This window comes from Cryptomeria japonica, chromosome 10 (assembly GCF_030272615.1).
Source record: "Cryptomeria japonica chromosome 10, Sugi_1.0, whole genome shotgun sequence".
In the NCBI taxonomy this organism is placed as follows: Eukaryota; Viridiplantae; Streptophyta; class Pinopsida; order Cupressales; family Cupressaceae; genus Cryptomeria; species Cryptomeria japonica.
Window position 1 is genome coordinate 732354148 of NC_081414.1, and position 27717 is coordinate 732381864.

At 35.2% G+C, this 27717-nt stretch overlaps 1 protein-coding gene across 4 annotated transcripts in view; it reads right to left on the bottom strand.

Annotated features, from left to right (window-relative positions):
* Positions 1–1667: 1667 nt before the first annotated feature.
* The window catches only part of LOC131057516 (disease resistance protein RUN1), a 41314-nt gene continuing 15264 nt past the window's right edge, over positions 1668–27717 (bottom strand). Inside the window, exons 2-12 of one of the 4 annotated variants that reach the window (XM_059212078.1) lie at positions 22543–25170; positions 22376–22436; positions 13340–13437; positions 7132–7437; positions 6916–7043; positions 6657–6740; positions 4383–4480; positions 4045–4132; positions 3325–3434; positions 3026–3117; positions 1668–2577 (exon numbers count right to left, since the gene is read on the bottom strand). In XM_059212078.1, the coding sequence (XP_059068061.1) occupies positions 22788–25170 (2383 nt within the window). In that variant the 3' untranslated portion in view covers positions 1668–2577; positions 3026–3117; positions 3325–3434; ... (6 more) ...; positions 22376–22436; positions 22543–22787. Of the gene's footprint in view, positions 2578–3025; positions 3118–3324; positions 3435–4044; positions 4133–4382; positions 4481–6656; positions 6745–6915; positions 7044–7131; positions 7438–12988; positions 13075–13339; positions 13438–22375; positions 22437–22537; positions 25171–27717 lie in introns of those variants that run through there. The other 3 variants (XM_059212076.1, XM_059212077.1, XM_059212079.1) reach the window with 3 other exon arrangements.

Below are 27717 nucleotides of genomic sequence, written 5' to 3' on the forward strand. Positions count from 1 at the left end.
TGGATGGGTATAGTCATTTGTAGCTTACTTCCTAGTATGACTAATAAAGTTGGTTATTCAAATGGTCCACTATTGAGATTTTGAGAGAATTTTTTTATCAATGAGCTAACATTTAATGCAAGTTTTTTTATTTTTGTTTAGACTAAGACACCATGATCGGTCCCTTTGTTGATTGATTTGACTCATAAATGATGGTAGATCAAAAATAAAGTGTCATAGATGTGGTAAAATGAAGGTCTTAATACCCTCTCAATCCACGCATGCAAATCACAATTAATTTGACTTAAAATTTGATATAGGGTATTCTCATAACCCACACATTTCAAATTATCTCAACTCACACATCCAAATCACAATTAATTTGACTTAAAATTTCTAAGATATTATGTACAATTTTCACAAAAATAGATGCTTCTAAAAGGTTTTGCATCTAACCTTGGCATAGAATAAGAAAACCCTTAAACTTGCACCCTTAAATATTCAATTTGATGTGACACCGTCGTATCATTTTAACAAAACATAGATGAATAGATATGAATCTATGACCTTTAAACACACAATTACTTTAAAGAAATGATATTTTGATAGTCCATGTAATGCATTGTAAAGGTTCTAGTAGAAAATTGAGAATATATATTTTGCTTTGATATTTTGGATCACACTCTATGATCTGTCATAAAAAACAGGATTAAAAAATAATACACAATTATAAAGTTGACTCCTTAAATAAGACACATAACGATCCAAAAAACACAATAAAAGACCTAGAGACAACGAAACAAAAACAAAAAGTAAGGAAAAGATAAAAAATATTATGATTTATTAGGGTCAACTTATTACATGTGTAACAATAAAAACTCATGTAAACATATTTAGAAATTCTTATGTACAAAAATTTATAAAATTATGCTAGTGTGTTATGTTTTGAGTATTATAAAATTTTGTAAATAACACTGAGTTGCTGATTCATAATTTTATTTTTTTGATAAACTAATAAAAAATGTAATTGAAAATTATTATCATATCATTAATATAAGAATTGATATTATAAATTATAAAGATTTCAAAAGTTAAAAATTACAAACTATCATTAATCCTAATGTTATTTATTGTACCTTGATCAACCACTTGAAATTGAACAATATCAAAACAACAAACAAGCACCTAAGATACAAAATCTTTACCTTTTTCATTGCATTGAATTAATGAGCATTACTATTAATCTCTAATAGACTGATAATTTTTTAAATGCTTGTAGATTCTAGAATGTGAAAGAGATGATTACAATGAATGCATTGAATGTCATTTGATACGAGCACATAACATTTAGTTGCACCATAAGTGGGTCTAGTTGACCAAATTTGAATTTGGAATTTAGAATTTAGAATTTAGAATTAGAAATGACATGTTCACAATCATAAGGTTGACTGTGTCTGCGAACTTGTTCTAGAATGAAATAACATCTAGATTTAAGTGGAAAATAATTAAATAGAAATAAATGTATAGATAGATAAAACAATTTTTTTTTTTAAAATAATAATTAAGATGAATGTATAATAGTGTGTATAAATGATTAAGGTAGGGCTAACTGTTTATGTATGCATGTGCTGATTAAGAGGCTATTGCAATGAGCCCAAATTTACACTATAATATCATCAAACATTATGTATATTCATACATCACCTAAATAGACTCAAAACAAAATGACATAGATATACAATTTACCAAATAATACCAACAAAATGATATTAATTATTAATGGCAAATATGTGGAGTTCCACAACAGGGTTTTGACTCCAATTAAGAATTACAGAACAAATTTTTGAATGACCATATTTTTTACAAAAATACAATGCCATCTACCAAGGTTATGGCTAAATCGCCTGGTTTGATCATGCCAAGGGATTGCGAAGCCTCTGCGATGACAAGACATTTGATTTTTGAGGTTTTGCTTCTGTTTGCTCGTATGGACTGGACTTCAGAAGTTGATGTGTAGGTCATCAGCTATCTCGCCATTAGGAATGGAATGAAGAAAGATCCTCCACCAAGCTTAATCTCTATCATCCTTGTGGCTGCCATTTTCACTTGATTTATTTTATTTCATCTTCTTGGAGATTCTCTTTCTGCTCAGTTACATGTTCTTCAAAAGCTACAGAAAGTGAGTTTACATGTCTATCTTATAGGATTTCCCCTGTTAAAGTTGAATCTATAAGCAATTGAGATCCAGAAATGATTAAAATTCATCAATCTTTAGTTGGGAAATCGATTCCCTGTTTGCAAGAATCTTCTGAAATTGATTCATGCCAATGTATGCCTTCAGAATTTACTGCGGTGGACAGTCCCAATCATCATCTTCTACATTCTCCAGGTTGGTTTTACCATATGGGAGTTGGACATGATATAGTTCAGCTGTGAAGGCATCTCTGTTTTAGCTGCTGATGATTCACAGCCAGTTTTGAAGCAGGTAATGGAACAGGCAGAGAGTAGTTGCCAAACTTGACGTGATCTCTTCAGCAATTGAAGAACTACTATTAGATGCAGCATGTGCCCATCAAAGCAACGCTTAGGACACATGATCTTGAGGTATTTGCATGCAACATTCAGTATAATTAGAAAAGGCAGTTGATCCATGCTCCAGAAATCTTAACATTAAATTTATGTCTGCTTCCATAATTTACAATCAACTCATTTAAATGCTTTGTTTTAGATATAACAGACACTTAAACATGCTCAACAGAAACTTAAACATGCTCGATGATATTGAGCTGTAAAAGTTTGGCCAAGTAACCACCCATTCAAATGAAAAAAGTAAAAGCAATGATTATATTACATATTGAAGTTTCTTTCCATATTTTACTACAATATCAATGCCAGATTTAATTAAAAATATCAGCAAGAATGAAATTGAACAGAATTTCTATAGCTCATTCTCTTCAGTATTAAATTGAATAACATAACGAGCATTAATTCTATTTATAGATTTATTTATTTTGTAAAGAAAGGAATGAGGATTAATTGGCTATACCTGTGAATTTTCTTCAGTTTCTACCGAGGCAGGTATGATTATTGCTTTGTAAAAGCAAGTTGAGCACATCTTGTTGGGATTCACACTGGCTTCTGATAAAGTGTATATAAGGAGAAAATGTTATTTAGCAATTCACCGGCAAATGAAGCTACTCATTTGTCATAAATTTATGTGGCTATAACAAACATATTTTCGAACAGAATGAGTTCAAAGAGAACAAAATAAGCGGAATTAGGTCCCTTTATAATAACTTTATCTCAATTGTAAATCTTAAAAGAATTGCATCGCTTCATCAATACCTGTTTTGAATTTTGAATCAGAGAGAAAACATCAGAAGCAAGCTTGTGTGCAACTTCTCCACAACATCTCTTTGCATCATTGTTCTCAATGCATCATTCCATCAAAATATCTGTTCAGAGATAGATAACCACTTAACCATGTAATTGATACTTTCAATAGATTACAAGTTTATTATTCAGGAATTCCTAGCTCTTATGTGCTAGGATATTACATTAATAAATTAGTTATTAGGTGAGTTAGTTGGGTGAAAAGTTATTTTTTAACAGAAAACAAAGCTAATGCATTAGATATAATAAGCCAGCTGAATGGATATAATGAAATTTGTATTTAACTTTATTTGGAATGCTCTTTTGTTTTCCTATTCAACATGAGTATCAGAGCAAAATAAGGTCTTTGTGCCTGTGTAAAACTGTGAAACTCCTATTGTTGGCCGTGAAAAGGCATTTAAAACCAAGTAAATCTGCTGTCTGAGTGCGAGTATGAATGTAAGCGGTTACAATTCTGTGTGAAAATTTCGTTTTGTGACATAATTGCAGACTGCACAAAAGATGATCATTAAAATTCCCAAATATATGTGCTTACAATAAATGTGCGTTTGATCCAAGAAACGAAGTATTTTTAACAGTGAAGCTTCTGAAAGGAGTTAAACATCTAAATGTTCTATACTCATAAATAAGAAAGATGCAGATTTAGTACAACAAATGAGGCAAACAACAAACCTCAGAGCTTAGCTGACAAGCAAGTCTCTCAGCTTTTCGTAATGAAGAACCGATTACAACACTGTATCTTGGAAAAACAGATTCAGCACTGCAATAAAATTATTCGGTCAACTTCAAGGTTTAATAAAACCACTTCCCTTGATATCATATGCACTTGCGGCCACACACTACAAAATGAAAATTTTGCTGAAACAGTTGGATCATAATATACACCATTCTGCAAGAGTATCCACATTCGTAACATAATATTTTACGCAAAATATAGTTCTTGGCTATTTGGAAATACAAATCATGAAGCGAGAAAAGAACAATCTAAGTCCACGATCAAATAATTATACCTTCGAAATGATTTATGCATGCAGTGCATACAAAGATCAGTTATAGGAAGAACAAAGCTTGCATCCACGAAGTGTTCATCTGCAGAAAATTCAGTACCCTGTTTCATTTAAAATACATTTAATTCATTAGAAGTTAAGCCATCTGAATTTTGAAAAAAAAAAATTAATACTGAATATTGATATTTGGTGATTTACAAAGGCCAAAAATATATGAATTAAAAATAATTCTACTACCTCATTAATTGATGAATGCCCAGAAGATAAGGTTTTAGGTCTTGAATTGTTGTCAAACCTCAGGAAATAAGGTCTCTCTATCAATATAACTATCTAGAACCTTGTGCTAGATCTTTACCTATCAAAAGACAAATTTATAGCCTTGCAGACTTGTACGTGATTGCAGATATATACTTTAGTTAAGGTTTTGTCGTAGTAATTGGTAAATCTTGCTTTGTAATTTGTCTTATATTTTCTAATCTTCTACCTTTTGAAAAAAAATTAAAGACTAGTGGTATTGGAAATGTCTTGTTAGGGTGAGAGCATTATATCTTGATCAATTTCTTAAAATTGAACAATATCAAAACACAAACAAGTATTTAAGATACAAAATCTTTATTATTTTTATTGCACTGAAATGAAGAGTGTTAACTATTAATCACTATTTAAAATGATAATCTTTAATTGCTTATAGATTCTAAGATGTGATAGAGATGATTAGAATGAATGCATTGAATGTCTTTCTGTACTAACGCATAACATTAAATTACAACAAAATTGGGTCTAATTAACCAAATTTGTGTCTGTAGACTTGTCCTAAAATGGAATAACACCTAGAATCAAGTGATAAATAACTAAATAGAAGTACGCTCATAGATAAATGCGATAAACAACTGACTAAGATGAATGTATAAAAGTGTTTATAAATGGTTACAATGGGACGAAATATGTATACATGTGTATGTGGATTAAGAAGCCACAATAAGGAGCCAAGCTTTACAGAATATAATTCCATTAGTCATTATATATGTCTATTAAGACATCATCTAAATAGAAAAAAAATAAAATTACATGAATATACAAAATAATATGAATTAATAGTGGTTTCAAAACAGGGCTTTGACTCCATTTCAGAATTGGAAAACAAATTTTTCAATGACCGTTTTAAAAAAAATATAATGCCATCTACTATGATTATGGTTAAATCGCCTCGTTTAATCATGTCAAGGGATAGAGAAGCCCTTGGGATGGTAAGACATTTGATTTTTGAGGTTTTGCTTATGTTTGCTCATATGGACTGGACTTGAGTTAATACTTATCAGCTATGTCACCATTAGGAATGGAATGAGGAAAGATCCTCCACTGAGAATCCCCTGCCATCTCCACTTGATTTATTTAAATCATCTTCTTGGAGGTTCTCTTTCTGTTCAGTTCAATTTCGTTCTGTGATATGTTCATCAAAAGCTACAGAAAGTAAATTTCTGAGTCTATCTGATAGGTTTTCCCCTGTTATAGTTGAATCTGGGATCCAGAAAATATTTAAAAATCATCAATCATTGGCTCGGAAATCAATTCCCTGTTTGGACGAATCTTCTGAAATTGATTCATGCCAATATGTGCATTCAGAAACTAGTGTGATGGAGACTGGTGAACACTGAAAGTTGTCACAATCATCATCTTCTACATTCCCCAGACTGTTTTTACAATATGGGAGGCGCACGTGATAGAATACAACTGTGAAGGCATCTCTGTTTTAGCTGCGGACGACTGCACAGCCAGTTTTGAAGCAGGCAATGGAACAGGTGGAGTAGTTGCCAAACTTGAGGTGATATCTTGAGCAATTGAAGAACAACTATAAGATGCAGCCTGTGGCCATCAAGGCAATGCTTAGAAAACACATCATCTTCAGGTTTTTACATGAAAAATCAATTGGTCCATGGCCAGAAGTCTAAAAATTATATTTTTGTATGCTTCAATATTTACTATCAACTCTTTTAAATGTTTTGTTTTAGATATAACAGAAACTTAAACATGCTTGAATGATATTAATCACGTTTCAATTTGGGCAAGTGGCCACCCCATTCAAATGAAAAAAGAAAAAACAATAGTTATATTATACATTAAAATTTCTTTCCATATTTTACTACAATGACAATGCCAGAGCATATGAATAAAATTGAACAGATATTCTGTAGTTCATCCTCTTCAGTATTAAATTGAATAACATAGAGAGCATTAATTCTATTTCTTACAAAAGGAACCAGGCTCAATTGACTATACCTGTGAATTTTCTTCAGTTTCTACTGAAGCAGATATAATTTTTGTTTGTAAAAGCAAGTTGAGCACACCTTGTTGGGATTCACACTGACTACAAAGAAGATGTATATAAGGATTAAATTTTTCAACAATTCAACAACAAATGAAGCTAGCACATTTGTCACAAATTTATGTGGCTATAACTAACTTATCTTCGAACAACAATATAAATTGAATTGGGTCTCTTTTTAATAAATTTATATCTCAATTGCTTTATCAATACCTGTGTTTACTTTTGAATTAGAGAGCAACCGACAGAAGGAAGCTAGTATACGGTTGTTACTCTGGTGACTTCTCCGCAACATCTCTTTGCAGAATTGTTCTCAATCCATGCAATTCAGCCATCTCAACCTAAAAAAGTTAAATTACAATAATGCCCGCCAATGTTTGAATTATGTATTTTATGTCTTTTAGAAATGCAGAGCAATAAAAAACATACCTGCAGATTTGAATCTACAAGGGTTTTATACAGATAATTCATGCAAGATTTCTGTACAGCACTCCGAATGTTTTCTTTCATGGCGTGTTCATCTGCAGAATGCATGACAAGAAGCAATCTTGTCAAACTTATCATCATTCCCAGCAAGAGAATTCATTCCTCGAAGAGGTCCCTAGACGTTTCACTGGTGTCTTAACAATGAAGATTTTCAAAATTCTGTTGACAATCTTGTGGAATGGTTTGCCCCAAAGACCCTTAATAGAATTTCTTTTTGGATCCTGCTATATCCATCCAAGTAAACTTCACCTGTACTCACAAAAAGTCAGAAAAAACAAGTAGGTAAAGGTAGCTAGAAAGAAAAACATACATTCCATCATAATATCTGTTCAGAGATAGATAACCATTTAACCATAGAATTGATACTTCTCAATATAATACAAGTTTAATATCCCGGAATTCATATCACTTGTAGACCTCTATAATAATCGTGCTGATAATTTGGAAACATACATAAAATAAGACATTCTCACACTGGAGAGTGAAGACTTGGTTAAACTAAGATCCAAATGATAGGTAATAAATTTTAATATATAAAATTTCTAGCAACAAATTCATGCAAGCAAATATTGTTTACAAGAAGAAATGTTACAAACTAGTACATTGTGTTGACAACAGAGACGTAATGTCTCGCATAAATGCAGCAACCATGGAGATAGAAGGTCCCAATGGAGCTAGAAGAACTTGCATAGAACAGGGCTGATGACACTTGTGTCTGCTTCTCTGGAGCAGACTAAGCAGGTCAAGCTTAGAACGACTAAAAAAATTAATATCGTGAAAATTAAAAAGACTTTATTGAAATGCTTCATGCAATTCTATATTCAAAGCATAGCATCTACGAAGTACATAACCATTCAGATTCCCAAGTATATGCGTGCTTGATTTCTGGACTTCGGGACGGGGCGATCGTGAGAGTTTCGGGGGTGCACCTCTGTGTGTGCTAGGGCTTGGCAACCAGGTTATTACTTCAAATCAGAAGGAGCAGAATCCAGCGGCTTCTGAGATTGTGCATGATGATATTTCACTTGCAAACTTGGACAAGCAAGCTATGAAATCTGCCAAGAGTAGGGGTCCCTCTCAGGCTTTGGGTTTGTTTCAGCACTCACAAAAAAAGTTATTTGGATATTTCCAAGGGGGGCCGAAAAAAGGATCAAGAGAAGCTGCATATAACCGGGGATTTGTTGGAGTCGGAGTCGGGGTTGGTGAGGCCTATTGACGCTCACTTTTCACAATTTCACAATCCCCGAAATGATTATTCTTTCTTGGAATGTGCGAGGGTTGAATAGCCCCTGTCAGCAAAAAGCTATTCGGGATTTGGTGAGTTTTCATCTTTCAGATATTTTTTGTATTCAAGAGACCAAGCTTTCAGTTGATCTCATGTTTCAGCAAGCTCAGATTGTGTGGCCAAACGACCAATGTCAGCGTATTGGTTCCCTAGGGTGCTCAGGTGGATTGACTCTTCTTTGGGACCCAAGAAAGATGGATCCTCTTTGGTGGATCTCCAGTCAGTCTTCTATTTCCTTGGCTGCCTCTAGTCTGGAATCAAGTGAATTTATTCTGGTTATTAATGTTTATGCTCCTATTGATATCCGGGGTAAAGCTCAGCTCTTGTCTAATCTTAGGTATGTTCGGTCTTGTGCTCCTTATCTTCCTTGGATCCTTGTTGGAGACTTTAACTCTGTTCTTAGTTTGGCTGAAAAGCGGGGGGGGGGAGGGGGCTTTGCTAGATTGGGCTCTTCTTCTGTTCTCTTTCAAGAGAATGTTGATTTTCTTGGCTTAGTTGATATCAAGCCTTCTAATGGGGTTTTTACTTGGACTAATCAGAGATATGGAGAGGAGGCTATTTCATAGAGATTGGATAGATTTTTGGTCTCTTGCTTCTGGGTTGGTGATAGGGTGCTTTCCTCTTCAGAAATTTTGGACTGGCGGGGTTCTGATCATTGGCCTATCAAGTTTTCTACTGGGTTTGTTAGTGGCCCTAAGAATCCTCCTTTTAAGTTTCAGCTCATGTGGCTCAGGGATGAGTCTCTTCATGACCTCATGGTTCAAAGGTGGCGAGATGGGGGACCAGCCTATGGTACAGCTATGTATTCTTTTGTTAAGAAGTTACAGTTTGTGAAATACAATCTTAAAATATGAAAGATGAGGTGTTTTGGCAATCTTTCTTGTAGGAAAAGAGAAGCTCAAGAGCACCTTGATGTTATCACTTGGCAAATCTGAGACCTTGGTTTCACTGTTGAGTTGGGTAATGTGGAGTCTTGAGCTTTAAAGGATTTGGAGGAGTGGGAACTTCGGGAGGAGATCTTCTGGAAACAAAAAGCTAGGATTGATTGGCTTCAAGAAGGTGATCATAATACTGCCTTTTTTTATAGGTATGTTCAAGCTCGTCAGTAGAGGAGTGTTATTTCTTCCCTGATTAATTCTGAGGTCATTCAGCTTACATCTCTTCAGGTGATGTTTCGTGAAGCCTCTCAGTATTATTCTACCCTTTTCTCTGATGATGTGCCTCATGCTCCTGTGGAGGAAAATCAGATTCTTGCTTGTTCCTTATGTGGTTACTGATGTGATGAATGAATCTCTTACCCGCCAGGTGTCTATCAGAATTAGAGGAAGTTGTTTTTGGGATGGCTAAAGGCAAAACTCCTGGACCTGATGGCTTTCCTATTGAATTCTTTCAAGAATTTTGGGATATCATCAAGTTGGATCTATTGGCAATTGTCCAAGAGTCTCATGATAGTAAGCAGATGCTTTGGGCTATGAATTTTAATTTTTTGGTTCTTATCCCCAAAAAGGATGGTGCTACTCAACTCGATTTTTTTCGTCCTATTGTGTTGTGCAATGTTGTTTATAAGATCATCACCAAATTGATTGCAAAAAGGCTTAAAATTTGGCTTCCGTCTTTAATTTTTTATGAACAAGGAGGTTTTGTGGCTAGCCAACAAATTTTGGATGGGGTTGTTATTGCCTTTGAGGTCCTTCATTCCATGTCAATGTCTAAGGAGAGAGTTATGTTTATTAAACTTGATATGGCCAAAGCTTATATAGGGTGAAATGGAGCTTCTTGCACAAGGTTTTTTTGGCCTTCGGTTTCAATTTAGAGTGGGTTAGTTGGGCTATAAGCTACGTGACCTCTGCATCTTTTTTAGTTCTTATCAATGGTGAGCCATCACAGTTATTTGGAGCTTCTAGAGGTTTGCGGCAAGGTGACCCTCTTTCACCATACCTGTTTATCATCATGGCTGAGGGCCTTGGTCGTTTCATAAAGGCTCGGGTTGCCCAAGGTTTGATTCGGGGGTGGGATTGGGGTGTTGGTGTTCCCAAGCTTTCACACCTGCAATTTGTGGATGACACTGCTCTTATTGGAGTGGCTTGTATTCAAGACGCTGGGCATATTAGGAATTCATTGGATGTTTATTTAGCTGTGTTGGGGCAACAGGTGAATGACCATAAGTCTTCTATCTTCTTTTTCAATACCCTAGTTCCTATTCAGTGTAGAATAGCTACTATCCCGAGGTTTCAGATTGGATCTCTCCCTTTCATCTACTTGGGGATTCCTACGGTGGTTGGTCGTCAGCCTAGACCATTTTGGAAGTATCTTTTGGATAAGTTGCGTCGAAAGGTCAATCATTGGACTCATCATTGGATTTCCATTGCGGCTCGTGTTACACTTTTTCAATCTATGATTTAGGCTTTTCCTGTTTATCAAGGTTTTGTGTAGACTGCTTTGATATATTTCCTCAAGGAATTTGATGCTTTATCTCGTCAATTCCTCTGTGGAGGTAATTTACAGTCTTCGAATTGGAGTTTGGTGAGGTGGGGTTTTGTTTGCCGGTCTAAGTATGAGGGTGGCCTTGGTCTTCGCTCTACAGTTTTGCACAGCTAGGTTCTGGTTGCTAAGTTATACTGGAGGTGGTGTACCAATCAACATCGGGTGTGGGCTCGTATCCTTGTAAGTATTTGGGACCTATTCATAGCTGGGATGTTCCTCGTTGCCAGATGGAGGGTAGGGGTTTTGTAATATGACATACTTTGAAAATTGGGGCTCGGCTTATTAAGAATGGGCTCTTTTGGATTTGTAATAAAGGCTTTGAGGCTCTTTTTTTATTGGACTCTTGGGACGGAAATCCCCCCATTCTTTCTATGTATCCTCATCTACAACCTCTTTATGATATCTTTGTGGCTGCTAGTTGGACTACGATTGGACATTACAACACTATTCAACATTTTCGGCCGGCCATTGGTTATAGATGGAAGGGTCTTGATGACTAGCCACCTGGTGGTTATGAGGATGCTCGACGAAAGTTGGCTAATATTTTGTCCTCACGTGATTGTAATTCCTTATCCAATTCAAATATTTTAGCTTGGGGCAATGATTCTTCTAGGAAATATTATGTTGTTGCAGGTTATGAGCAATTGGTTCGTCAAATTTATGGTGGGGAGGAGGTTCCTTGGTGGAAGCATGTGTGGAATAACTTTTCCTAGCCCAAATGTAACTTTTTCCTGTGGTTGGTGGTCCAGAACAAGTGTCTTACCAAGGACAATTTGTGCAAGAGAGGTTTCTGTGTGCCTTCTATGTGTGTTCTATGTTGTAATAGAGAGGAGACGGTCTCCCATCTTTTCTTTGATTGCTCATTTTCTAGCAGGATTTGGCACACTTGGTGGAACTTTTGGAAGCACCCTTGTTGGCATGTTTCTTCCCTTGTTGAATTCTGGGAGTGTTGGGGTCGGGCTCCTGTTCAAACCCTTTTTCTTCAAGCTTTTTGGTCTTTAGGGCCTCCTTTTATCATTTGGCACATTTGACTTGAGAGGAATCGTCGGATTTTTCAGGATGCTAGGTTAGCTATTCAGCATGTATGGTGGAAAATTATACATTCCCTCCGAGAGACTATTATGGTTAAATGTGATTTTCTAGAGGCCCTGCCTCTGGGGAGATTGATTTCTGTAACCGTTTTAATCTTCCTCTTTAGGGGGATATTCAGGATTATGGTATGTAGAAGACTAGACAGCTCTTCAGAAATAGATGTCATCACCCTCTACGGAAGATCTCTAGAGTAGGTAACTAGAGCCCTCCTCCTCCTGGTATCCTCAAGGTCAATACAGATGGGTCTTCAAGAGGTAACCCTGGATGTGCAAGTATTGGTGGTGTGGCACAATATAGTTTTGGGCAAGTTCAATTTATTTTTTCTATCTTTAAGGGTTTTCATACGGACAATTACATGGAGGCTCTGGCCATTTTGGTTGCTTTAGAGCATTGTTGCTCTATTGGTTGCCAACACATTGTGTTTGAGTCTGATTCCCAAGTTGTGGTGACTTTATTGAACCAACAAAGCTTTGATGGTGTTAGTTGGCAGCTTCAGATGATTATCCGTCAGATTCTCTCACTCTGTGAGTTTTGTGTTACAGTCACTTTCACGCATATTCCCAGTGAATGGAATGGGGTGGCTGACTGTTTGGCCAAGTGGGCTTCTGATTTTGGGGAGGGTTGGTCTATTGAGGATAGGGGTCAACTCTCTCCTACTTATCTCAAGTGCTTGATCAGCTTGTTAGTCATGATAAATCTATGATGTAATTGTTCTTTGTTGGACTGTTTGCCCTCTTTTGTTGTTCCCCTTTCTCTGTTTTCAATAAATTTTACCTCCCTTTTATTGTCAAGTATATGCGTGCTTACTATAAATATGCATTTGATCCAAGAAACAAAGTAACTTTAACAGTGAAGCTTCTAAATATTGTACACTCATTAAACAAACAAAAAAACGAAAGATGCGAATTTAATGCAACAAATGAGGCAAACAACAAATCTCAGAGCTTAGCCGACAAGCAAGTCTCCCAGCTATTCCTAATGAAGAAGCAATTACAACACTCTATCTTGGAAAAACAGATTCAGCACTGCAATAAAATTATTTGGTCAACTTCATCATTTAATAAAACCACTTCCCTTAATATCATATGCACTCGCGGCCACACAATACAAAATGACATACACAGAAAGAAAATTTTGTTGGAACGGTTGGATCATAATATACACCATTCTGCAGAGTGTCCATACTCAAAACATAGTAACTTCATGCAAAATATATTTCTTGGCAATTTGGAAAGACAAATCATGAAGCAAGTTAAAGAACAATTTAAGTTCGCAATTAAATAATTATACCTTTGAAATAACTTATGCATGCTGTGCATACACAGCTAAGTTATAGGAAGAACAAAGCTTGCAACCATGAAGTATTCATCTGCAGAAAATTCATTACCCTGTTTCATTTAAAATACATCCAATTCAGTAGAAGTTAAGCCATCTGAATTTGGTCTCCTAAAGAATAGAATTATCCAAATGAAAGCAACAACAAAAAAAATGAGATAATACATTTCAACGCTTACAAAATTGGGAAATGTAATCCATTCAAACAGAAATTATCAACCAAGAAACGTGCATAATAGGACAAACCATATTGAATACGATATTTGTGAATGATTCGCGTTAAATTAGAATGCAAAAGAGTTTAATTTTAATATAGTGAGATTAAAATTAATGGGATTCGTAATGCTAAAAAAATCTTTTTAATGTCACATCCCTGAGATCAACACGTCAATGGGTTGTTGGTAATCTCATAAAGAGGCATGGTGTCTATGCATAGGAAGGAATACGAGCCTCAAAACAATTAATTTTTGTGGCTTCTATCACAAAAATTGAAACACGCTCAATTACTGAATCTATAATAACTTTCAGTGCTCAATTGAAAGGTATGCACAAAAAAGAAATTGGTGAGAATGCTTTAGGCGCTTCCAAGCAAATGCAATCGGCTAGCGCAAAGCCAAAATTCCACAGTTTTGCCAGCATTCCGCCTATGCCGAATGGAAGCTTTACAACAGGGTATGCACATCTATAGCAGCTTAAAGAGTCTTGTCAATTATAGAAGCTGCGACCGTCCTGGTATAAATAAGTTACTAAACATGCAGCGGCCAAGAAGATTAGTGAGGGGCTGCAAGACAGGGAGGAATCATGGTGGGCTACGCACTAACAGAAGGGTACTGGTTAGACCGCGTGGGAGGCAGAGAAGAGAAAGACGAACGAAGGGAGAGAATGATTAGATCGAGAAGAGGATAAGCCCGAAATAGATCGAGTGAAAGGCTTCAAAAGCTTTCGGGCAAATGCAATGGACAGGTGTAAGTGATATTCCACAACTTGTGCTAGCATTTTCCTTGCTTGCATTGAAGGAGAGGTTTGAAAGACATTAATGTAGAAAAGGGAAATATTGAGGAAGGAAAGCAATAAGAAGATCATTTGAGCATGAGTAAGGAAACCCGTGAGCACCAAAGATTGATGTAAATAGAAAATTATAGAGAATCGTCTGCAAATTAGGAACAGAGGAGTGTGAGAAGAAAGGCTTTAGAATCTTGGAAAAGTCTATTTCCTTCGCTGGTGGCTAATGGCTTATCTTGGTAACAAGATGGAAGACTTCAGAGCCTACATTAGGAACATATATTCAACATCATTTCTTAGAAAGATAAGTACCCTCTTCTACCGTGTTTCCTTCCTAAATAAGCACATAATAATAAATTATTCATTTTTACAGTTGAGAGGGTTTGCAAGATATACAGTAGGAAAATCATGTTGCCTAGTACAATAGAAATTGGTAAAGATGTTTGGATAACTCAATATTGTACTTTTATTTTGCAGTGTAATGTTTTATGAGACATGTTTTTAAATATTTTAGAATTTTATTTTCTGTACTTAGAATGTTCTACTAATTTATGGGATTATCTTTTTCTGTTGCAAGTTGGTATAGAATTGATATGTGCATTATATATCTATATAAAGAACATATAAAGTTTAAGTGATATGTCAGTTATTTTGATATCGTAGCTCTTCATGGTAGTTAAGAAACCATACTATTGCATCTATCAAGCGAACAATTGCTATGACATGTAGATTATATATTTGATATAATATTACGAGAAAAGTAAATCGAGAGTTGCAATGTGGTGGAGAGGAACACCTTATTAGGCTATCATGGTAATTGCCCATGATACCTTAGTACAAGTGAATGGGAATGGCAATAGGATGCGTATGCTAAGCATAAATTTTATTACAATGAGCAACCTAAGGGTATACGTCGTCACGCCTAAATGCTATAAAAACTTGTGACTTCATATTGATAATCTAGAATATTCTAAGAGATAATCTTCATATTAAAACATATGTGGGGATTTCTCATGGCATGCTACTATAATACAAAATGTAATAGTAGAACACTTAAATATGGATAGTTTCTCTGGTTGATGGAATATATCGATTTCCTTTCTTTATAAATTGGACACCTCATGGAAACATATCAAGGCTTGCATAATGGGTGGGTTGTGCTGATACTTTTGGCTATAGTGATCTTATACTTTTGGCTATAGTGATCTCAGATGGATGAACACTACCATGAGAGTTCCTTTCGAATCATGAGTAGAAACATGTTGTATGATATTGTATGTTATCATTGTCTATTATATACTCATAAATATATTATTATTATGGAGGGGTTAGAGTTATCTCTATGCTTGGTACTGATCTCAGATGGATGAACACTACCATGAGAATTCCTTTAGAATCATGAGTAGAAACATGTTGTATGATATTGTATGTTATCATTGTCTATTATATACTCATAAATATATTATTATTATGGAGGGGTTAGAGTTATCTCTATGCTTGGTACTGTGAGCATTCAATTTGGTATGATATATTAGATTGTACCATTTGATCATATGTATACATGAATGAGAAGTTTTGAATTCGTAAATATAACATATATGTGCAAGAATAAATTATTACATGATTAAGGGTGAGACTTTGGAAATTATTCCTTACAGGGCTTTGCATTAGGATATAACTTTTGGATGTGGAATTATGATTGAAATAAGGTAACTCCATGTTTATGTACCCACCATTACATAGGGTCTTGGTCCAAGGATTAAGCATTGTTTGTGCAAACAAGAGAATTTCCTGTTAAGTGATCAACCTAACATTTGCATTATCGAGATGATGTAGAGGATATTTGGGAAAATTTATTAACCAAGAACTTACTAGAATGAAGGGTTAACTATTTGAATAACTTTATGTTTGAAATTGAAAAGAAATAAGATGCAAATAGTTTTGGATGAAATCTTTAGTTATAGGATAACCTTATAGCATGAACTAAGAATAATATATAATTATTATGAGCCTCGACTCTTGACTACATTACATTTTAATTAAAGTTGACCTTGTTTAGTGGTACTACCACCATACTTTACAAAATATATCTTTAATTTTGATATTTTGTTGATACCATGATAAATACTTTATATGAATACATAATATCTATAACTGCTTTTAAATAAAAGAACCTTGTTACTAGAGCTATCATGGGGATGAAGAAAGAGGTACTAATGTTTGTGTTGGTTGATGGAATATTGGGGTAGAATTTATGATTAAGGCAATTCTACACTTATGTTGTAAGACTCGTGAGTTTTTGGATACTTGTAATATTGGAAATGTTAGAGATAGGGTTATATTAAGAAGATATCAAGATGCAGTTTTTATGGGCCATTTGGGAAAATTCTGTAGTAGTGGCAATAGGTGAATTGAACCCTTTAATGTCATCTTATCCTTTTCTAGTGTAACGTTAACATAACCTATATTACAATGGTATTTGGATATCAGGGTACAAAGGCTTTTGTATGACAACAAGATATCTATTGAGCTTTGTATATAGAACCTCACTGTTGAATCAAATATATGATCTTCAAAGAGAACTATTTTCCTATGGTTTTTGTGTGAACTAGGGTCAGTTTGTGCTGATAACTCAACCTAGCTCAGAGTCAATATGATGAACAATGGGAACTTGAACGTAGGTGTCCCTTGAGAGACCTTGTAAGGAGAACTACGAGTGACTTTGACCCGTTTGGAAGCAGGAACATAGACAATCCTTGGGTGAAGGATGCCCCTGTGACTTCAAGTCTGTAGGGGTTGGGTCTAGGGGGGAATAACTCTAAGGTTTCGAGTTGTTCCTAACATTTTGACCTTACCTCCCTAATAGACTTCAGATGATGCCAATTAGGCATTTAAAGATTATGAAAGATTTAAGAAAATCAAATAAGAGTAATATTATGCAATGTGCCATCGAATAGCAAGTTCAATGAAGTGAACATGGGTTGACTACCATACAGACCATAATGGCTTAAGGGTACAGGATAAGATGAGGCCATCTTGTGTTGGTTCTTTATAATTTTATCATGTGTTTGTGAAGTTAAACCTAGAGTTATAGGCTCCTTAGTTACTTAATTGTGTTGTACTTATCTATTTGTCTAGTATTGTAAATCTTGATGTGTATGACCCCCCCACAAGAGCGAACCATCGAGATATTTATGCAGAGACAAGCAATCGTTGGACCGTGCCAATGATCGATGTTTGGGCTACTGTAAGGGATTAGCCTGCAATCACCTGTTTCACAAAGGTGATGTTGCCTAAACTACCCTGGACATGATACGGTAACAGTTAGCAAGTTGAGTCATTGGACTGTGCCAATGGCGGAGGCCTAGGGCTACTATTGTATTGTTGGATCAACCAGCACTCACTGGGTTCACGAAGGTGAAGGATTGCTAACGGCTATCCGAGATTTGATATGATAACAGTTGCATGAGTAGTTACCTTACCATGCAAGTAGCGGTAATCGAAGCTAATCGTCGTATCGAGAGGGTTCACTAGCAATCACCTAGCCTAGGGGTGATCAATACCATGTGTTACCCGAGATTGTGAAGAAGATATCTGACAATATCACTAAGGTCACTAAGTGGTATATGTCGAAAGCTACTTCGTCCTAGATGGACAGACTTGTCGTCAGTGACCTATAGGCAACTGAAGTCAAAATCCATCGGGCTGGGTTGGTTCACTGCTTGTGGAAATCCTTGGGACTGAGGATGGACCCGTGGTGTAGTATGGGATGCATTGAATCCTCTTCCTGACTGTTTGATGGTATACTTAACCCTGTTGGGTTGAGGATGGACCCACGATGTAGTATGGGATGCACTGAATCCTCTACCCAAATCCGTTCGTGCAAAACACCAGGGAAAAGAATGGGACCCACAGTGTAGTTCGTAGTAAATTGACATTCCTTCTCTATCTAGGATGCATTATGGACAAGAGATAGTTAGCCATTGAGGATGAGTCAATCATGTTGTTTCTACGATGCCTATATGAGCCAATCACTATTATCTATTGTTGCATGTGTACAGGAGCCAATCACTTATATCTTATGATGTATATATGTGAGACCATCATCATCATCTGTAATGCCTGTATGAGAAAATCACTAATGTTTATGTGATGTATGTGTGAGCTACTCATTAGGCATGTGATGTATGCTAGAGCTAGCCACCATGTGAACTTGTAATGTCTAGGAAATGTTTCCTTGTGTATACGTGATTGTGCTAGTCACTGAGTGTAGGAGATGTGATATGACCCTCGTGTGTATATGTCCACATTGAACACCAATTATCAGGTACTCTTGGTTATGGAACCAAGACTTGATGGCAATGTGTATCTCTTCTTCACTTAATTATTTGTCAAGTTTTAGAGAGGGATCAAGATCTCATCAAGGGAAGAGAGAAAACTCTCTCTGAATGCTAACTACAAAGCCTTCGACTCTCTCTGAGAAGATACGTGGGTTGGATCATCAGTAGTGAATCCTTGAGGCTCAGGCTTGGGTCTAGGAAGGACCCTAATTATGGAAGGCTCATACTTTGATTGCAAGTATATAACAATGTTGTGTCATTGGGTTGCCACCACTATGATGAATAGAGGAGTATTAGAATTCACGCTATAATAAATAGAAGATGATTATTCGATCAATTTTGCAATAGATGTTAAGTGTAATTAAAAAAAAATTGTAATGGCAGAAAGGCGGATCTTACAGCTAACCAATTACACATCATGTGATAAACATAATCCGAAGAAAACAGTGGATATATGACAACCTGAATGAGGTGCAGTTTGCTACTTTCTTAAAAGCATTGCATTTCTTGTAAAGACAAATCTGATCCCCAATTCGCACTCAACGCATATAGTAATAATAAACTTTTATCTAACATAAAATGGAAGAATATTGGCACAAAAGGGGAATGCCAGATGGATATTTTGACCATATTTTTTTTTTGACTTGAGGTGACGAACAAATTTCCTTTGCAGCCATGAATGATGTATATGAGGGAAATTTTAATGGTGATTGGCATTTTTGAGGTTACACTGCCATAGCTGAGATTGAAGATAGTTTTAATGCAGGAATACCTCCCTTTCTTGAGATTGGTTGCCAGAAACAGGACAGCAGCCTGTCGTTTCCCGTTTCAATGAACGAAACGGGTTTCAACGGGTTTCTGAGCCGTGCCCAAAGTTTTTGGATTGATTTTTTTGAATATTCACCAAGCTTTTCTGTGCAGTCTGTGTAAGGAGTTTGATTTTTTTTTCAGTTGATATTTCTATATTATCACTTTTGGAAGTTGGATTTTTAGTTTTTTCTAGAGTTAAGAATAGAAATTACAAAATAAATTTCTAATTGAGATACTGTCTATTAGATTTTAAATTTTTGTAGAAATGTTTTCCTTAAAATTATCATAATTGTAAACATTATGATAAATGTATTTTGATTTTTTTATTGAAATCCTATAATATTCTTAATCATTTTGATTATGTTTTATATTTTAAAAACTGTAATATATATATATATATATATTTCGTAACCTTTAAATATTATATTTCTCGTCACATTTCCATTTAAGTTTCGATTTTCGTATCTGGTTTCTGATAACATAGAGGACTGTATATCGTTCTCCCTTACAAAACAATGAAATTCTTATTTGTACATAGAGTGAAGAACAACCTTATCTACAATGCACAACTATCAAAAGTTGTTCCCGCAATACAGGAGACAAATTATTCCCACCTTCAATAGGTTTTTTTTCTCACTTATCCTTGGGAGCAGTAGTGTTTTAGAGTGATGTACAAGGTGGATCTAAATAGCAATGTTCTAAGTGATAACAGTTTTTGCTATTAAAAAGGTCAACTGGGGGGTCTATGAAGTGTTGGGTTTAGGGAAAAAATTCATTTCGTAATAAGAGGGGTTTCTGAATTGCTATGAAGCCTTTTGTAATGTCACAAATGGTTTATGGTCAAGTCTGGGGACTTAATAGCAAGTCAGATAAGGGAAATGTGCTGTGTATGAATCCTAAAATACCTCCCCATGCTCAATATACTAATCAGAACATTTTCATTAAACAAAGCTTGATGATGATTGCATTGAGCTTCAAAACTAGTAATGTTTATTTTTTTATTTTTTTTTAAGTTACTCAATGCTTCCCCTCCCTTGTCAGATGCACGTATCCGCCTATCAGATACCATATATGAATTCAATAACGTATCTAAGATGTGTCCATACAAGATTATATTTGGGCCACATTATATCAAGTGCATCATCCAGTTTATAAAAATACATCTAATTTTATGTTGAAATGGTGTACAGTTCTCTGTCTCTATACATCTTAATCTGAGATATATAAAATAAATAGTAAATATAAATACATTTGGAAAACTGTTGGGTGGGATATCAAGTGGAGGTATGAAGGTCTAGATGTTACATATTTTTCAACTATTAAATAATAAATTGAATGAATTTTTTTTTAAAATACGAGTAGAAATAACATATCAAAATTAAGTCAATATTCTTCTTTTTTTTTTGAAGTTGTGATCATGGAAAGGATTACTCTGGTACCACAAACAAATCTATATCAAAACTAACAAATTGTCCAAAATAATCCTCAAAATAAAAATCAGTAATTTCTAATACTTGATAGCAAGAGGTATACAAGGAGTGATTACAGTAAAGATGTGATTGATCATGTGTTTGAAGATTTAAAAGAAACAATTATTTTTTCATTTATTTTTCCTCGTGATTTGTTTTGATAAATTAGCATGATGTTATTATAGTCATGTAGTGGTCTTTATATTACATCAGAGATCTAAATTTTATCCTTTTCAATTACATACAAATCGAGACTCTATTTTGTATTGAGGGTTTATATTTTTGTATATTTTTGCATATTATTTTGAGAAAGGAATCATGTACAAGGGTTGTAATTATAAATATTATGGGAGAAATCAGTATGGACATAAAATGTCCTAATTTATCACATAATGCTTTTAAACTCTTGCTTGAGCATGCATTAAAATCTCAAATTGCTCATTCTTAGTTGTTGTACCTTTGTTGAGACTCTTACTCATGTTAAGAAGGACAATTCATCTATTTGTCTTCCTGATTGAGATTCTTATTTGACAGACATTGCTTCATTGTTTGTGGAGTCTCACATTTCATATTTGGGAGACCCATTTGAGGGTTTACCTCTCCTATTTGATGATAGTTGTGATGGACCTATTATCATATCTTATTTGTCTTAAGAGCTTGTTCAAGATCAGTTTCTAGTGGTTCCTTGTTTGTCACCTTCTATTGTGATTGGGTATGCACCTGATTTGTTTGTGGCATCATCTTCCATGGTTTTGGTGACACATGAACAAATTTAAAAGACATCATCATCCCTACATTTGGATTTTTCTTCCTACCAATTCTTATCTAGAGAAGCCTTCCTGCATTTCTACTTGGTTTATATTCTTCTAAAGGGAGAAATGTTGTTTGTAGACATTGGACTATGTTTTGTTTCCAAGTACTCACCATTTCTGCAAGACTTTATACATTATGCGGGGTGTATGTTTTGTTTTTAAGTACTCACCATTTTGCTTGTAGATGAATTTTGGCTCATGTGGTTGATCATCAACTTCTACATGTGGTTTTTATGATTTTTTAGCCTATTGAAAAATAAAATAAATATTCCATAAAAAAAATAAAAATATATGCTATATAAATAAAATAACTTTTTAATAAAATTAATATAGCTAAAATAATAATAATATGGATAAATATTAAAAATCGATACATATTAAAAATTCTAAAAGAAAATATTTTTTATATTAACTTATATCAATTAAAATATATAAATTTAATGAATCTCAAGTTCTCAACCTATTTATTTATATAAGAATATGTATAAAAAATAACCAAATTTTGGATGGTAACATTTATAGTTCCATAAAAATAAATTAATAGACACGAAGGCTTACCGTTGAACATCATAAAAGAGGTGAAGTTTAATTTCCAACTTTCCAAACTTGAACACATCCTCTGAAAATTCATCACCAAATAAAAATGCGTCAAATTCAAATAAGTATATATTAATTCTTTTACTCTAAACAAGAAAGTAACACCACTCATCGTGCACCCACCTCACCTTTCAATCTCTCTTTCCCACAAGTGCCTTGAAGAATAAGACTCGTTCTCATTCATTCATGGCCAAATTCTTGTCGGTAGCACTGACGAGGGCGCAGCTACAGTCCGTTTTGTACCAATCCATGCTGAATTTACTCTCGATGATAGTGCATTTCTTCAAAATAGTATGAGGCAGCTTGTTTTGTTTTGTACACACTCCAAAGAATAAATGCAGCTGAAGGTTGCGAATGGTACAAGGGAGGTTATTTAATTTTGTGAACCCTCGAAAGAGTAACTGCAGCTGTGAAGGTTGCTAATGGTACAAGGGAGTTTATCTAATTTTGTACACATACTCAAATCTAAATGTTGCAATTGTGATAGGTTACCAATGGTATCGGGAAGGTTACTTAAATATTCACATCTCCTTAAGTCTAAATACTGCAGCTCTGATAGGTTGTCAATGGTATCGGGAAGATTATATAAATGTTTACACCAACTCAAATCCAAATGTTGTAGTTGTGATAGATTGCAAATGGTATCAGGAGGATTATTTAAATATTCACATTTACTCAAATCTAAATGCTGCAACTGTGATAGATTGCCAATGGTATAAGGGAGGTTATTTAATTTCATACACCCACTCAAGTTTAAAAGTTGCAGCTGTGACAGGTAGCCAATGGAATCGGGGAGGTTGTTTAAATTTGTGCACCCAGTCAAATCTAAATGCTGCAGTTGGGATAGATTGCCAATATTATGAGGGAGGTTATTTAAATTTGAAGACCCACTCAGATTTAAATACTGCAGGTGTGATAAATAGCCAATGGTATGGGTAAGGTTATTTAATTTTTTACAGTTACTTAAATTTAAATACTCCAACTGTGATAGGGTGTTTATATTATCGGTAAGGCAGTTTAATTCTGTACAGAACCACAAATCTAAATGTTGCAATTGACATAGGTTGCCAATAGTATCCAGGAGCTTGCTTAATTTTGTGCAACCTCTCAAACTTAAAGTCTGCAGCTGTGACAGGTTGCCCATAGTATCCGGGAGCTTGCTTAATTTTGTACAACCTCTCAAACTTAAAATCTGCAGCTGTGACAGGTGGCCAATGGTATTGGGGAGCTCGTTTAGTTTTTCACACCCTTCCAAATCTAAACACTTCAGCTCAGACAGATTGCCAATGGTACGAGGGAAGTTATTTAATTTTTTTAAGTTTCTCAACTCTAAATGCTCTAAATGTGACAAGTTACCAAGAATATTATAAAGTAAATATTGGAAGTTGGAAATATCCCCGTCTATTTGCAGTATCCTCAAATCCGAAATATTATCCACAAGTCTGAAGTTAAATGGCCGCCGTATTGCAAAGCGCCAAATGTTACGCCGAAGACTGAAGTTAGATGGCTTCTCACAATTTTGTAACCGTAACCATATCAAACCTGGAGGAAGCATGATTCCCGTGATACTGTCAATGGGCAGATTCTCCAAGTGAAGAAACCGAAGACCAGGTCCACACAATGTTTCAAGCCTTTGTGAATTCCTCCCACTGAGTCGAAGGCGAGAGAAATTGTTGTTATTGGATACTCTCCGTCTTAGATGAAATGCATTCCATAGTCGGGTACCCTCTCTTTCTTCTTCAGCTATGCGTTGCCCCATATCTCTCAAATGGTCATGCATATGAAACACACCTTCGTCGTCAATGTTTATAAGCAACTTCTGGGAAAGGTTATGTATAGCTGTGTGTACCATCCTGTACATCGAATTCCAGAAAACAATGGGATACCTTTTGTGTTCTCCGATGAAAAAGCAAGCGATGTCGAGAAATATTTCTTTTTCCTCTTCACTAAGAGCATTATAACTGATGTAGAGTGTTCCATGAATCTCTGGGTGGCGAGTAATGTTGTCCAAGACTTCAATCCAGCAATCTGGGTCATTCCTCCTATCATACAAGAACGATCCAATCACTTCGAGTGAAAGAGGATGTCCTTTACAAGCATAAACTATTCTTTCGGAGAGACCCTGGTGGGTGGGGCTTGGAGATGTTCTCAGAAATGCATGCCAACTAAATAAATGGAGACTTTCATTTATCTCCAATCCACTCATCCCGTGGATGCATTCAGATGAGATTCCCGCAAAATTGAGAATGTGTCTGTCCCTGGTTGTAATGATAACTCTGCTACCAGGGGCCAGCGAATCCTCAACCAAAGCATCTAATTGGTTCACACTAACCACATCATCTAAAATGAGCAGCACGCATTTTTGACTAAAATGATGCTTGAACAAAGATATGCCCTCCTCAACACTGTTCACTTCTCCAGCATAGCTGATTAAATCTTTAAGAATTTGCTTCTGCAATTTTATCAAGCCTATGGCCTCTGCAGCAGCTGTGCCGACATCAAATACAAAGGAAGCAGCGTCAAAATTAGCAGAAACTTGGTTGTAGAGGGCCTTGGCGAGTGCAGTCTTGCCAATACCGCCCATACCCCATATTCCAGCTTTAACCACACCTCCCTTTGAATTGAGTTTAAATTTATGAATAAGATTGTCAATCACACTTTCCAGTCCCACAGGGTGATTGGCAACGAAGAACGGCACTCTGTCGAATGTGCTAATCACATCATTCACCACCTTCTTTACTAGTTGCGCTTCAGAACTGTGCATGCCAATTTAATAACAATTAAAAAGAGATGTAAGGTACCAAACAACCAGCAAAAATACAATAGATAATTGAAAATGCAAGAGTGTTAAATAAGAGAGACATTTAGCATTGCTCCAATTCAAGCCTATTTAACAATGAACTTTTCTTCAACATTAAAATCACTTAGTTTGTAATTTCATTTGTAGCAAGTGTTGTGTCTTATTATTATTAGTTCTATTGTATTCATTCAATTCCATTTTTCAATTAGTTCAACCAATCAACATTTAGAATTAAAATTTTTGAAGTTCATATTTATTTTATATTTTAAAAAATATAAAAAATATCATTTTTCTTTATTGTTTTTGTCTTTTGGTTCATATTAAAAAAAAAATCAATTTTCTTTGTGTATAATAATATATTTATAACTTTTCTATTAATTATTTGAATAACGATACAGTTGGCTACATATTGGAATCTTTTAAAATTTAATTATTTTAGTAAAGGCTTATGTAACATTCAATAATATTATTTGAAGATTTTAATTTATACTTTAACTGATTTAAGAAATAATATTATAAAAAATAATTAAAAATAAAAAACAATTAAATTTAAGATAAAAACATATTTTACAAGATAGATATACATATTATAAATATTTAAATATATATTTTTTAATATTTTATTTGTAGGAAATAAAAGATGTAATGTGAAAGTTTTTATTTGAATAATAAATCTAATTAAATAGAATTTAAATTATTTAAGTGATTTAAAATTAAAATATTTAATTTTAAATGATGATTAAAAAGAAAGGAGATAGGATATTGTTTAACTCTTTTTAATTATATATATAATTTAAAAAATGTATATTTTATTATTATATATTATAAAATAATCTAAATAAATTCAATTTAGTATTATATACTATTTTGATATAATTTTAACTATTAAATTTATTTATATTTAATATATATTTTAGATATATGATGTTTTTATTATTTATTTGTGTTTTATATAAATAAGACTTATATTTATAATGCATTATTAAATGACCCGTTTATGGGTTTCCCAGGGTTAATCATTTGTGTGTTTCTCCTGAAGGGGAGGTTGTGAAATGGTCAAAACCAGAGAGGGCATGGGTGAAAATAAATTTCGATGGGGCCTCAAAAGGTAATCCGGGGACTTCAAGTGCGAGTTGTGTGGCATGTGATGATGAAGGGAAGATCCTCTTTGCAGGTGCAAGAAGGCTTCAAGATGGAACCAATAATGAGGCGGAGGCTCAAGCGGCTTTACTTGCAACCGATCTGGCAGTAAATATGAAGGCAACGAAGGTACTTCTGGAGGGCGATTCCCAGATTGTGGTCAATGCTTTGATCAAAGGCGACACCCCGTGTTGGAAGTTGAATAAATTCATACACATAATTAGTGGAAAGCTAAAATCCTTCCAAGATTTTTGTATCTCTCATGCAAAAAGAGGAGGAAACATCAGTGTTGACGGCCTTTCAAATGAAGCTTGTGAGCTTGCATTACAGGAAGTGAGGTGGCGCAATTGTAAAGATGGCATAGTGAGATGGAGTTAAGGTCCCTGCCAAGTTGGTACGCTTGCAAATTCGAATTACTTGTCTGTTGGCTGGTTTTTCAAACGTGTATGGTCGCATGTTAATGCACATTTATTGTGGTATGTCCTCTAAAATGGCAGCGGTGGTGGAGTGTGCCACCTTTAATTCTAATTTTGGTTTTCTCACGCAATTAATGAGAATGGTATGTGAGTTGGTGAAGGAAACTAGTTTTAGCAGACTTCATCGGATTTCTTCTACAGTGTGTTCTCCTTGTTTATGCCGAAAATGGAAGCAAATTTCACCTTGTTGTCTTCCAACCTAATGCCAACTTTTCAAGGTCCCGTCCCACTGAAAAAGCTCAAGAAAATGTTCCTTGCAAAAGACCCACTATTTTTTAAGGCGGTTTGTTTGGTCCAGGGGGGGGAGGTGGCAATTGTCGGCCACAGATATAGATGCAGAGTGGACATTTACTCCCTCATCATGGCTTGGGGACTAGAATTGGGCTACTCATGCGTGGAGGTGAGAAAAGTTTTGAAGAAAATTATTCCATAGGAATATCTGCTAAATATGGATTCTTTGTTGGAATGGGTCGAGCCGGGTTGGGGCTTCAACCTCTCTGAAGGAATTCCAAAGGAAAATGTTGAAATATGGGCGAGGCATTCCCATATCCAATTTCTTCATCGCCGAGAGGAAACTCGAGTCCGTTTCAAGGATGATGCGAGACGTGGTTGGGAAGGTCTGGTGGTCTACGTCCAGTTAATGGAGATTGAAGATGTAATTTGTCAAGGTGGTGGGGAGGTGAGGCTAGTGGATGAGATGAGATGTAGGAGGCCGATTACGAGAAGGCTATCGACGAAATTGGCAAGGCAAGTCGAACTGGGTGGTGTGGCTGGTGGTGTTGGCGGAGTGGCAGTCGAGCCGAATCTTTATGGGTTGGCTGCTGATGGTATAGGGAGGACTAATGGAGACTCCACGCCGCGACTGGAGCTTTTGTGAAGAAGGAGAG